This window comes from Malaya genurostris, chromosome 1, assembly GCF_030247185.1.
Source record: "Malaya genurostris strain Urasoe2022 chromosome 1, Malgen_1.1, whole genome shotgun sequence".
Classification (NCBI taxonomy): Eukaryota; Metazoa; Arthropoda; class Insecta; order Diptera; family Culicidae; genus Malaya; species Malaya genurostris.
Window position 1 is genome coordinate 60634854 of NC_080570.1, and position 14701 is coordinate 60649554.

The following is a 14701-nucleotide window of genomic DNA, read 5'->3' on the forward strand; positions in this document are numbered from 1 at the left end:
AGTCGATACTTCCTCTGGCACAGGAATCACGTTCCTACATATTCGATTGAAAACAAGAATGGCTTTTTCTAATACGTTCAAAAGTATGTGTTCGTACGAATGTTTGATACGGACTTAAACAAGATTGATAAAACAAAACAAGCGAAAAATAAAACCATATAACAAACAAGATCAAACTTTGGTAATAACAAGCTAATTCTGTACCGGAACTGCTAATTGAGAGTTTGATTGTGGTTCGAAAGTAAACAGTAATACCAACAAAACTTGAATGGTCATTGCTAAACAGTTAACATATGTCAAGTTAATACAGATTTAAATGTGTCAACCCTGCACGCTATACAAAATTTAGCAAAGCACGTTGTGTACTGATCTAAACTTGACGCCTTGCTGAACCAAACAATTTATGCTGAAACTAGTCTTTGTTGAAGACTATTTGATTGTTTTACTACATATAATTAACATTTTGCTTGAATTTTATATTATGTCTAGTTTGTTTTACCTATAAATAAAAGAAATTGGTATAGAATTCGCGCAAATTTTAAACCTAAAAAATATGCACAGTACCCTTTTTCGTGATGTTTCGATTTTAACACGATTCGTTTTCGGCAACACAATCGTTCGAACATGACATATGCTTTGGAAAGATGGCAGTATTTTCAAATTCAAAACAATGTCATATTTATATTGATACTGCTACTGCTTGCAACAATAATTGCTGGAAGAACAACTTCTTACACCCTTATACCATTCGAAGAAGTTCGTCGAGATAAGCAAATTTGTGTGTGAAAAATAATTTCAATAATTTTTCTCAAAGATGGTTTAACTGATTTTTACAAACTTAGATTCATATGAGAAGTCGCTCCCATATAAGGTTCCTGAATTTCATTTGGATCCGACTTCTGGTTCCAGAACTGCAGGATGATATATGTAATGATATTAAAATAATGTCACTCATTTTGCTAGTAGATGGCTGAACCGATTTCGTCCATCTAACATTAAAATGAGAGGTTTCAAGGTCCCGTAAAACTGCGTGTTTTTTAATCAGATCCTATTTCCGGTTCAGGAGATACAGAGTGATTAGTGTAAACATTTCACATAAATTTATCGGGTATATCGGGTTCACAGATTTTGAGAATCGACAACCAAATAAACTTATTTCAGTTTTTCCGGTACTCGATTCTCGATCCCGGAAGGTATTCAAAAAAATTTATGTGGAACGCACAACATGGCTACACTGATTTTCAAAGATTTCGAATCTATTTAGATGGTTAACAATCCTGCGAATTTAACTGACTTCGAATTTTGAAATTACAGGGTGATGAGTTTTTAAAATTCAAACATCGTCATAGAAGATGATGAATCTTCAAAGTTGATGAATCTTCAAAGTTGGGCTCAAAACTATTTCAATTTATTCGTCATACTAGTTCATGGACATACGAACTATTTTGAGTTATGCTGGTCTCTGAATACCGTTTCTGGAATTACCATAAATAACGACAAAAACTTTAAAGAAGAACTCACTTCTACATCTCATGGAATGCTTAATCGATTGTCGCACGTTTAGATTGAAAAGATATACAATTATAACTCCGGCACCGAAACCACCAGGATCTTCGAACCTGATCCTCAATCTAATAGTAACTTTTAAATGAGCCTTAACTTGTTGAAATCGGTTCAGTCATCTCCAAGAAATTTGAGCGGAGAAGCTTCGAAACAAATACAAACATTTTCTGAACACATCGATCTGAGTCGAACGGTATATAGTACTAGTATTCTCCAGCAATTCTATTACCTTTCCATAGAGAAAGGCAAAGCAAATCGAACGACTTAGTACTTACAATATAACATTTTGAAACAGATCTATAATATGGAGAAAAAATCTGTTCAGCTTCTTCATTCATAATGCTATCACTCGAACTTATTACGAGTAGTGCTCTACGCAAGCAATTTGATGAATGTATCTTTTTCGTTTTTCTCACAGGTGCAATTGAATCCACTTGTCAGTTTTGTTTATTATTTATCGTTGTCACCTTTCAACTAGCTTCGCCGAGCTTTCCTATTGAATGTCGCGAAGTCTTGAAATATCTCATTTTTCGTGATCGGTGTCATGCACCACCAATCGACAGTTTCGTCATAGCATTTGTAGTGATTCCACCGGATCCCATTCAGTACACTCGATGCATTTTAATGTATATCACTGACTTGCCTCAAATATACTAACAGTATTTGCATTTAGCTAGCATACCTTGTTTCAAGTAAATTGCTAGTATACGTGAGTTGCACTGTATATAGATTGCTTACTAAAATCCATTGGTCGTTCGTCACTCGAAGGTTTCTCTTGCTAATCATTGGCATGTATTCAAATTCAACCAAAATTTACTTACAAACGTCCTCATATTTAATCCTTTCAACGTTCGTACACTTTCAGCCGATAGTTCACTGGAGGCGCGTGCTCCGTTTCACACTACAAAAGACAAATGTTTTCCACCCTTTCCCGGTGGAGGCAAGTAGTACAAGTAATTCTACCGGCGGACGGCGACGATTACGACGATGACGACAACGAACCGGTGGTTCGGAAGCAGAGGTGCGAAAAATTACTCTCAATTGTATCTAATTGCACAGCCACTGTCACAAATGACAATACACACTGAGCTACCGGTCGCTGAGCTTTGCATATATATAATTACAAAAAAATCGAAACTCGGCGGACCCGCATGTTGCAATTCTAGTCAAGTGACACGCGGCGAATTTTCGCGGCAGCAAAATCCAGTGAAAGAACCTCCAGCTCAGGACACCAAGAACCGTCCCCCGTCGGCAGTCGGCACCGTCCGTAAGAACACTGAAGCGCATTCATGTTCCGTTTCGCGCCCGCCGTCGAGTAATTCGTTTTGATAGATCGGTTCTAATTGTGTACCTGTGTAGAAAAGTGACCCGTGAGGTGACGATCAACAAAAGCTGCCGTGTACAAACAGCCACCATCGAATCACCTTTTTCTTCCGTATTCATTTTGGTGCATTGTCTAACTCGCTAGTGACCGAACGGTCGCATCGGAAAATGCACGTGCTGTCAATTGGTGTTTCTTTATTTTTGTGCGCCAGCGTCACACGGAAAAACTCGTGTCATGCCAGCACCTGCCAGCGGCTTTGTGCGGCTGTACATTTGTTGATAAATCGACGGGTGGTTTGCTAGGTGGAATGCGTTGTGCCGATTTGAGTCTAGATTTTTTGGTACAATTTCGAGATATAATTTCGTTTTCCGGTTTTCTTCAAACTGTTTTTTTTGTAGCACACGAAGCGTTGAAATGAAAAACTGAAATAATCTCAATCATTAATTAACCCCACGACTCGGTGATCATGTTCCCCACACGTACGTTTGCCGTCGATCGAAAATCTTTTGTCTCGTTCAAAATGAGCAAACTTGACCGTGACAATAGGCCGAGGCAATCGAAAGAGAGATGCCGTGACTTATAGATGTACATATTCTGATGTCGTCCATTCGATTAGCCAACCGCCTTCCTCGCCGGTCGGTAGAGCCAACACATAAGTGTGTCCGATGTTTGGTATAATTTGAAAATGAAAAAAAGCAGAGAAAAAACACTACACCTACCTACCAGCGGTCAAGTGTGTAGTCAACTGAATGAATGAATGAGTGAACGAGTAAATAAATGAGTATGCACGCGATTAAAGCACACTGCTCTGGTGGCAATGTTTTCTGTTGCGATGAAAATTTATAGTCACCATGATTTGGATTCGATTTCGAGTTCAAAATTCAAACAATGTTAATTTTTTCGCGGAAAAATATTGAGAAATAAGTAGGTGAAGAGGAATTTTTGAGTACGATTCTTGAAAATCATGATTTGCGGTGTCCACTGTATCTCAGCGCAGACTAATCAGAAGTCAACAAATCAAAGCAGTAAAGTTAGAGTTGATGTTTTTCTAGACCCCAATGTTTCTGTTTGATTTTTTAATCATTTTTGGAATTTTGGTGGTTGTTCAAAGTGAAAACCACGATTTTTCACGAAAATATCCACCATTTTGTAGCTATAAAACCTCCCCAAAGTAACAAACAACAAAAAGTAAAACTTTGGGATCTGGTTTTTTATACGTAGATAGTGTGTGCAAAGTTTGCAAATGACGATGGACTCGGACTTTCAAAACGTGCTTACGAGAAAAACGCGCTTAAAATTTTTTGTCTATATACTCAATGGAAACAATTCATTACTCAAGGGAGCCCGTAGGGTCTAACATTTTCAAAAAATCACAATTTATCTTTTATAATTTGTTATAATGTTGTTTGTACCTACTTGTTAGCGTTATTACAAGATCAAGATAACCATGCTTTTCTATAAAAGTGCACTTATTGTCTTTCTTATATAGAAAGTTTATGCAATCGCTTGAACAATTGACTAGTGAAAATTGGCCCAGAGGGCTAAGTATTCTATATCATTCGACACAGTTCATCAAGCTGAGCAATGTATGTGTCGTATATGTGTGTACGTATGTATCAAATAATGTCACACATCAAATAAAAAAGGTGGGTGGGTAATGTCAGAGACATAACTGGATGTCGTGAATACGAAAACAACTGACATGTTCCTTAACACTTCCGAATATCAATTAGTTGATCAATTGTATGAATTATGCAAGCATTCCCTTTTTTCACATTTTTCGCAAAAACAAAGAGGGCTTCACTTGATCTCGATTACTGTGAACTTCACACAGCGAAAAGTGCACAATTCTAATCAAACAGTTCTAGATTTGCACTAAACTGAGGATATTTACCTTCGATTTGAGAGCAAGAAATCCTAATAGTTCTTTAGAAAACTTCTAGAGCCATTAGAACGGCTGATTTTGTGTGATGCTCCCCACCGTTGTCCTCTTTTCGTTGTTTTTCACCAACTAGCAGCTGTGACGTAATCGCTCTTGTCGGAAGCGAAACTAGCTTTGCAAACGACACACAGTACATCTGCTCGCAGTGGCGATAGAATCCAAACTGATCTAATTTTTGTTAAGAGGTTTCTTTTTACGTGATTTCGTTTGTAGCTTTTTTACTAATGGGTGGTCCTAACGGATATAAAAATAGCAGCATATTGAATTTTAATGTCGATTATTTCATTTTGGATTTGCATTTCATTGAAAGAAACTATCAGGATGCTGTACGGGATTCATTCCTGCCTTTGAGAAGAACCAAGTTGTGGAACTCACTACGATAAGCACTGTTCGGAACATTTTTCTCGAACGATTTGGTGTACAGCAGCAAATATATTGTTTTCTTCCTCAGAACGCGTTCTGATTAGCTGGTGTTGACATGGGTTAAATGAGACAGGTTTTTCAATAGTGTACTATTGAAATACTTCAATGATGTTTCTATACACGTTTAAGTTGAAAAATTTGAATTCTGTTGGTAGTTAGATTATATAAATCCTTTCACAGATCACTGAGCTATTAGCTTTCAAAATACGAGAAAGTCAAACGCGCCTTATGAATTATCCTCTTTGATACTCGTTTATACCAAACATTTCAGAAAAGTTTAATTTTGAATTGTTTGAGATTACGTCACACAACTGAAAATTTTCTCATAAAATTGTGATCATATTTCCGATGGCATGTAGCAAAAATTATGTTGATTCGTTAGATACAACAAGAGATATTCACGATCAAAAACTTATCACTCTCTCAGAGGGTAAATTTTGAAAAGGCGCCCCATAGTAAAGTAAGTCGTATTCACGACAAAATCTCATAATCCCATAGGTTGCTATTGAATTTCATCATGCTTTCATAGGATAAAGGGTGTTCAAAATTGCACCCCGTCATTTAGAGCGATGACGCAAAAAAGGATAAGATTCTTCTAGATTTGGCTCAAAACTGATTCAATTTGTGGGCTATATTAGTTACTAACCGAATTCGGCTATACTGGTTCCAAGTTCCTGGTTCCAGAAGTACCGGAAATAGTGGTCAAAAAGTTTAAAACGAGACTCACTCAATTTTCTCAGAGATGGTTTGATCGATTTCCACAAACAGGCTCAAATAAAAGTTCCTTTAGTCTCATAGTCCCGGGTTTGCGGTTCAATGCATTGGACGCTGGTCTTATAAGCCAGTTATCGTATGTTCGAGCCCCGACCTGGAAGGATTCTTAGTGTCAGTAGGATCAATAGTACTAGTCATGCAATGATTCTGTACACTAAGAATCGGCTGCGAAGTCTGTTGAAACAGAAAGGCCAAATTCCACAAAAGGAATATGCAATGCCAAGACTTTGCTTCTTTGCTTTGCTTTGCTTAGTCTCATAGGTTGCTGTTTAAGTTCATCCGAATCCAAATTCCGGTTCCTGAACTATAGAGTAAAGTGTGTTTAATGATTTAGTACGACGATGCAAAATAAAGAAAAATTCTTATTAACTTGACTTAACTGTTTACAAATTGAAAAGGTTATGTTAGTTTATACCCAAAGAAAGTTTCTTATTATATTGAAGATTGAAAAAGAAATCTCTTGACAGAATCTTCAAGTGATATTTTTGAAAATATATTCAATATAAGCAAGGCATCATTACATAGATGGATTAGAACATAGATACATAGATGGATTAAAAAAGGTTTTTGAACTATAATTTTTGTATTTTTTTGATTTGGCTCAAATTTTGCATAAGCGTCATTCATGGCCAAACGAAACAATTTGCATCATCAATTTACTCTTTTTACTCTAGTCTTACTTTTGAGAAGGAACTAAGCAAAAATCCCTTGAAAATTTTCCATAATGTATGTTTCAGAATCCGTGGGTCCGATCTGTTTAATGTCTACTGCAATATTTTAGGATTATTAGGACTATGTAAAAACATTATTACTACTCAAAAAATTGTTTTGCTTGATTTTTATTTCAAAAAGAACACTTAAAATTCAAGTATCTGAAAATAATATTTTTGATATTTTTTATTTTTTGATATGTTGTAGCTGAAGTCCAAAGTAAAATACTGTCAAGTTTCTAGAATGGAGAAATAATATTTGAAAAAGTAACATATTTTCTAAGCAATTTTTTTTTAATTTTTCAAAAAATTGTTTTTTTCAAAACAACTAACACGAGTTTTCTTTTCCTATGCAACTATATTAGATTATGAAAATACCAAGCAATTTCTTAATGAACAATATTCAAAAGCAATTACTATTCAAGGAACACAAAAATACCATTCATTCATTCCGGTTTCTGTAGATAAAATAGAAATTAAACGATTTTCAAATTGTAATGCTAGTATAAAAACTATAGATATTATTAAATAAAAAGAAATCTTTAATAAATGTGACTCTCGAACATTGTATAAGAACTTAAAGTGTGTGTATGTATGTTACAAAAATATGCACTCACTTTTCTGCACTTCTGAACCGATTTTCAAAAACTAAGATTCAAATGAAAGGTCTCGTGGTTCCATAGCCTGCTATTGAATTTCTTCCATATCCGACTTCCGGTTCCGGAGGTACATGGTAATATGTGAAAATTAGAGAAAAAGTACTCAATTTTTTCGGAAATGGCTCAACCGATTTTCACAAACTAAGATTCAAATGAAAGGCTAATTTCCTGAAAAATTCTTGAACTATTTATCCCCGGTTTCGGAACTAAAGCGTGATAAATGGAAAATTATTATTTTCATGAGTATTTGTTCACGAACGATGTTCGAAAACAGGTACAAATCCCACATTTCGTATTTGCATCTCATCCAACATAGTCGAAAATGGCTCATAGTCGAGACGACAGAAACAAAGACAATACAGTGCAATGAACAATAGAGTGTACGAAATTGGTAAATACGATTTAACAATGCCTGCAACTTGGCCTACAAGACCAAATTCAATTTGAACTTACTTCTGCTTCAAAAACGCTTCCAGCATCAATCCAACAATCAACTGCAATCAATGTACAAGGCGCAGTTACAGCAACTAGTAACGAGCATAAGACTACGAACAACAGCGAGGAAAAAATGGAAACCATCAATTAAAATACGTTTAACAACACCAATACCGACGATGCGACTATAGATGAAAAGACGATCCACGAACAAAATGCTTCTCAACCCTCGTTGTATGAAAATGGAAACTCCTCTTCCCTGAGAAAAAGGGTGACTACGAGATCCAGTATTAAAAATAACATTTGTATTAAAAAATCGGGTCAATCGGTCACATGAAGCTTGTAAGCAAATAGACCGAAATAAAACTATTTTATGAAAAAAGGTCAACATCCAATAAAACTGTCTGATAAATTCTACTAGTTTTCAAAACTTTGTAGTTTAAGAGCACATGAACTTAATTCGGCACTGCTGGTCCTCCTTTTTCCTGTTCTGGAAGCACACCAAAAATAGAACTCACTTCGATTTCTCAGCGATGCTAGAACCGATTTTCACAAATCTTGAATTGAAGCTGGCATTGTCTTAAAAACTACTGTGAAATTTCATCTGGATCCGACTTCCGGCTCCGCAGTTACAGGGCGATGAGCGTCAAAGTTTTCAAACCGTCATATAGAATGACAATATGTACAACACCGGTACGTGCAACGTGGAAGAAGAAAACACAACACGAACGAAGCGGTCTTTGTTCTGTTTCGTTGAATTATATATGCAAAAGTAACAGAAACGCAGATTCATTTCGGTTCATTTGTTAAATTTCTTTTAATTGGTTTAACCGAAATAAAGACTAAAATAGTAAGTCTAGGTTTAACTAGATTCAAAACTGCTCCAAATCCAAACTGGTCATATTTGTTGCTGGCAAACGAGCCAACTTCGGCTATTCCGGTCATCTGAATCCGGATTCGGAAGTATTGGAAATAGTGATCAAAAACTGCAAAAAGGACCTCACTCACTTTTCTTCAAGATGGCCAAATCTATTTTCACAAACTTATAGGTTCAAAGGAAAAGTCTTACAGCTTCACACGGAAGACCTAAATTTCATGTGGATGCTACTTCCGGTTCCGGAACTAAAGGGTAAACAGGATTTGTAGATTTTGTTAGGTTGAGTCCGAACTAACTTTCCTGTTTCTATTCAATGAACAGTTATTTGTTCGAATTTCACAGTAATATTTATGATGTTAAGAGTAATATGAGAAAGGCATCATTACACCACTAGGTGGATTGAAACAGATTTTATATATAATGATCTGGTAATCTTCAAGTTTGTTTGAGCACCAACTAACATAATATACAGATTGGATTAGTTCAAAGTCCAATTCAGAGATTCTTTAATGTTTTTAACATTGTCGAACTAAACAATGGTGTGATATTTTATCACCCTGTAGTGCTGGAACCGGAAGTCGGATCTGAATAAAGTTTAGAAGTTTTGTATGAGATGTTTCATTTGAAATCGAGTTTGTGAAAATCGAATCAGCCCAAGGGGAGGACGCTCAGAACAATGTGCCAATCACATATAAACACAATGCGTTGGCGCATTTATCAATATTGGCACTTTCGTTTTCATACAGTTGCACAGTTGCGGCACACAAAGGGCTCAGTTTTGACAAGTAGCTGTTTCATGGGGAACAACGTGGCACACTTAGACTCACAGTATATCACGTGTTTCTTTTAGAGGCACAATATAGTTTGTGTTAAGCGACTCTCCCCTTGAATCAGCCGCTTTCGAGAAATCAAAGTGTGTTCTGTATCAGAATATTTGACCGCTGATGCTTCTTTAACCGAAATCTTGAGACAGATATAGTCAAATTGGATTCGTTTAGCTATTAACTAGCAAGATATTCGAAATATAACAGATTTTAACTTTTTCGTTGCATTACTATAAATGATGATTTGAAGAAAAGTCATGGACATAAACCGGAGTTGGATCCAGATAAAATTTGATAGCCAACTATGGAACTATAAAACTTTTAATTTTTGGAAATCGGTTGTAGTATTACACGAAATCGGTTGTAATATTACACGCAAAGATACATAATTTCATATCAAAATCATACACAACGGGTCCATTGTAAGACCTTATTCTTGGAAACTATAAATTTGTGCAAATCGATTTGGCCATCTTGAAGAAAAGTGAGTGAGATCCTTCTTGCAATTTTCGACCACTATTATCACTACTTCTCAAATCTAATTTCAAAGACCGGAATAGCCGAAGTTAGTTCGTATGACCAGTACCAAATATGACCCATTAATTTGAACAGTTTTGAACCTAGTTAAAAAAAAATTCCCCCTTCCACTTCGTCGCTTTAGGTGCCAGTATAAAAAAATTTGACACTTAACCATCTGTGAGAAAATAGCCTGATTTTCATTTCGGAGTATTTTAACGCAGTGGAATCAAAAATCAGGATCCAAGATAGCCGGAATTAACTTTCTAGGCCGTCTACTTAGGCAGAACCTGAACGTTGTTTACTGTTACAATTTACCGTAACGGCAAGATGCCAAACCCATACCAGTACAGAACGGAACAATTGTATTGCTCGAGAAAGTACAATAGAAGGATTTACAGACCTCTCAGTCGAATTTCTAAGAAAACGAATGAACTACAAATACCAACAAATTGGAATAGTCTAGTGATTTTCAGAGAACGTCATCCATAGACTTATAGAACTCAGCATCTAATGACTACCGAAATGAATCATAGCACAAACTAACAAAACATTGTTAATGCAAAATTACAACAATCTAGCCAACCCATGCACTAATATGTCATTAGTATAATGATTGCACCCAGCCAAGGCTACCATCACTAGTAGTGAATCGTCGGCTGAAAGCAACAACAGTAATCACAAAAACAAAAACAACATCGACAATATATAATTTCCAGCACATTACGATGATGGTAATCAGCAGCATTGCACCTTACGTCTGCAAAACTTCAGGTTTCGCGCTACTGTAATCAGTAGTAAGCTTCCGTGCCAACAGGCCTCATACATTTCGAACCGCAATCTAAGCCCGCAATACCACACTGACCGCAGACTGCAGTCATCCAGCGCGTAGGTCAACAATTCTTATCAACAGGCAGGCCCCGATTGAGTGGGAGTCAAATATTTACAAACTACTGTTGAACCAACGAGTGCCGCTCAACTGGATTAGTTTGCTAGCTGGAAGTGCTAACTAGTTGGTTCTAGGAATAGGATTAGATAGGACGTGTTTGGGGGGAGATGGCGAAAAAGAATCCCTAGTGGTCTGTAGTCTCATTCATAAATTTTGAACTAATCGATGCTAAGAATAAAGTCAATATGGTACAGATAACAGGTATTCACATGAACGGCTGGTTGCGAGAATCGGACCAGTTCATCCAATAACAACATTGCAGAAACGTTTGAAAAGCGTTGAAAACGTGGGCATGATCGATGGAAAACTTGAACCGTAATTGAAGCATGACGATAATTTCCAATGAAACTTCCTTCTGGGATTTTCCGAACATTACTACTAACGGCCAAAACAGGGATTTAAAAAACTTCATAAAAATGTTGAATTGTTTGCTTTTTTCCGTTTATAAAGTAAACCTTTAATCGTTAGTTAGAGTGAGATCTGCTATCTCTGCTCGATGCATTGGTCCAGAACACTCGAGCACTCGCTTGAAATTTGCGCGTCGCTATCACATTTGTCGAACTAATATTTCTGTGTTCTTACTTCTTCGAACCGAAACGAATATATTGCACCCGATCTGATCATTTTTGGTCGAGTAAACCGCAATACTCTTCTAATGAGATTACTATTGATACAATAACCTCACATTTCCGATTTTGAAACAGGAAATCGAAAGAAAATTTGAGCTCTGCACTATTACGGGCAATTAAGTTTTGCACGAACATGACATAACCTCACAAAATTCACTGAATGAACTTCATTTGACAGCTATCGGTGGTTTGTTGACGTGTTCATTCTAATTTGGGAACGTGTTATAGGAAATGTAAACAAACCACTATCATAATGGTTTCCGTTTAATAGCGTCAGTGCCGTTGAGATTAAAAAACTAATTTTGTGCATCAGAGATTTTATTTTCTTCAAGTTTGCTGAAGTAACTATAGGTATGTAAATATTTCTGATACTAGGTGCGTTTGTTTCTTTGTTCCTTAGGCTTTAGTCTGGTATAACTGATATTTGATTTGCGTTTCAAGTGAAACAGCATGAAAAGTGTAGAAAATCGTAGTGGTCCTAAGTCGACATCTTTTTGTTTTTAGTTATCTTTGAAAAATTCGCTCAAAGGACGGTGAAAAATCGATTAAAAACTTATTGAAAAACAGATCGAATAACAGGTTGAAAACTACTCGAATAACAGCTAAAAGACGAACAAATTGTTCGAAAACAATAAAACAACGGCTCGAAAGAATTAAAATAACTGCTCGAAAAACTGCTTAAAAAAATCGCTTGAAGAAGAGTGAAAATTCGATTAAAAACTGATTGTAAATTTTCTCGAATAACCGCTTGTAAACTGTAAATGTTTTTAACGGTGAAAAGACGAAAAAATAGATTCATAGGTATAGTCGGGCTAGTAAGCGACAATCATGTAAATCACAAGCAATCATAACGGAAAATGAAGTTAATAGAGAGATATCTTAAAGTTCACGGTGTATAGAAAATTGATTGGAAAACAGCTTAGTAATGAGCATACAAAGACCGTTATATTACATTTTCAGATATTTCTCGATGAACACTAGAAAAGGTCCCAAGTGCAACTGACAGATTCTCTTTGTTTAATTACTCTCTCAGTAATTACGGCATATCCCTGCATTTCCCAACATTTTCTTAGCTACAGATTGAAAGTCGATGGTTTCAGTCGTTATTCTATGTAAGAAGTTAGAGAGAGGGATTACCGATAGGACCGTAATAATCGAAGGAGAAAGTAAACAAAGAGAAACTCTCATTTGCACTTAAGACCTTTTATCGTGTTTGTCTTCAATTTTACTATGTGGGTTCAATCAATTTCGAATACTCTGTTATCTGTTTCTTTAAATTATTTATTGGAGATGTGTTCAGGAATTTCAAGAAATTACATTTCATATTTAAACATTGCTTGCCCCGTGGCCGTTCGGGTGAGGTTTCACTAGTACAATCGGTAGATCTGGTGGACACGGGAAAGCTAAAAACTTGTGTTCACTATATATGACAGTCAGATATTTACACACAACTTGACAAATGAATGATTGCGAACGAATTCCTAATCAAGTGGTACCGCAAACAGTAGCCGTAGAGAAACAAACAAACGGCAGAGGTTGAGGAGTTTCCTCTCCTCGGTTCGCTGATTTCTGACCTAAAACACAATCAAATTTCTCATCATGTAAAGGATGAGAAAAACATCATTCTACGATCCTCCTAGCACTGATAAGTATTTACTAACAAATATTTGTTTGCAATAGGCGAGAGTGAAGTAAAGTATTGAATCGGGTTTGATGCCAATTTTGCGTATTAGTTTTGGGAGAGTACTTATCACTGTGTTTACTCATTGGATAAGGATTTCTATAAGTCTGAAGCTCCGAGTTTGTGTTTCGTGTCAAATTTTAGATGACAGGAAAAGTTCAGAGCCTTATACAAAATCAAAATATATTCAAGCCTGCTCATTATCCGTAATGTTTGTATTACTGAAATTCGCTATATTTACAATTAATTAAAATCTTGGTCTAGTTTCTCAAGCAATGATTACAATACTACTATTCAATTTTCAGCTATTAAATTGTGTTTGTTTACTTGGCTCGTTTGGTACCCCTTTGACTTTAGTCGACTGGCCTCTTCAATTGGTACCGGTGACAAAAAGTCTCGATTATTTGGTGCACAGTTCACTCCAAATGGAACTGCACAGTGAAGTGTACTGAAGCAAAAGTGTAATCATAAACAGAGTTACCATATTCATCGATTTTTCTATAAAACAACAGATTGTTTTCCTGTTCTACTGTTCAGATCCTGTGTCACAGATCACAGATTTTATCAAAATTCACAGATTTCTACAGATTTTTTAAATATTTTCTTAACAGATTTTCACAGAACATTTTTTTAAATTTTTTTTAAATTCATTTGGAGCAGGAAAAAGCCCGCTCACTCCAGGCATAAAATCTCCTCGTCGTTTATATCAACAGATTACAACAATCCCACAGATACATGTATGTACTTAATGCTATCAATTAAAACTAACCCTAGCTAACTAACTAAAGTAATAAGATGACACCAAACCCACCGGGTAAGCGATGGTGATTTTGCATTAAAACTAGAAATGAGAAATATGCTTTAAAAAAAGGAAGGAGTGGTGAATGAGAGTTGGAGAATGAAACGGGGTTAGATCCGGCATGTAGATCTAATTAGTGGTCAAAACAGATGGTGGAAGACGGAGAAAAAAAGAAAGCAAGTAAACGTTGTTAAAACCGACATAAAGATCTAATTAGTGTTCGAAAAGATGGTAGAAGATCGAAGAAGAAAAGAGAAGTGGAGATACAAAAAGATTAGTTTCAACGAGCGAATTTCTTAGTTTTCAATGGAGAAGGTGGAGAGACGAAAGGGGTGGTCGAGCGGAGAGACTAAACATTAGTACTATAACTGCAAAAATAAAGAATCATGTAATAATCACTGTATCGCATTACGAGATAGATGAAAATCAAAGTTCTGTGAGCAACTATTGATTAAACGGCGCATACTGGAAAAAGGTTCATTATATCCGTAATTGGTTCTAGTATGGGGAATTCGTATAAATGGATGAGCACGAAGACTACGACGATGAATGTCAAAATTGATCAATAGTAGGAGATTGGGACTGTCAACACGTGA

At 36.1% G+C, this 14701-nt stretch overlaps 1 protein-coding gene across 5 annotated transcripts in view; it reads right to left on the reverse strand.

Annotated features, from left to right (window-relative positions):
- LOC131440207 (sodium-coupled monocarboxylate transporter 1) overlaps positions 1–14701 on the reverse strand; it is an 82948-nt gene that overhangs the window by 9055 nt on the left and 59192 nt on the right. Inside the window, exon 1 of one of the 5 annotated variants that reach the window (XM_058611283.1) lies at positions 2385–2911. The exons of 2 other annotated variants lie outside the window; for them this stretch is intronic. In XM_058611283.1, coding sequence (XP_058467266.1) covers positions 2385–2396 — 12 coding nt within the window. In that variant the 5' untranslated portion in view covers positions 2397–2911. Of the gene's footprint in view, positions 1–1838; positions 2009–2030; positions 2327–2384; positions 2912–14701 lie in introns of those variants that run through there. 2 more of the 5 variants (XM_058611286.1, XM_058611282.1) reach the window with 2 other exon arrangements.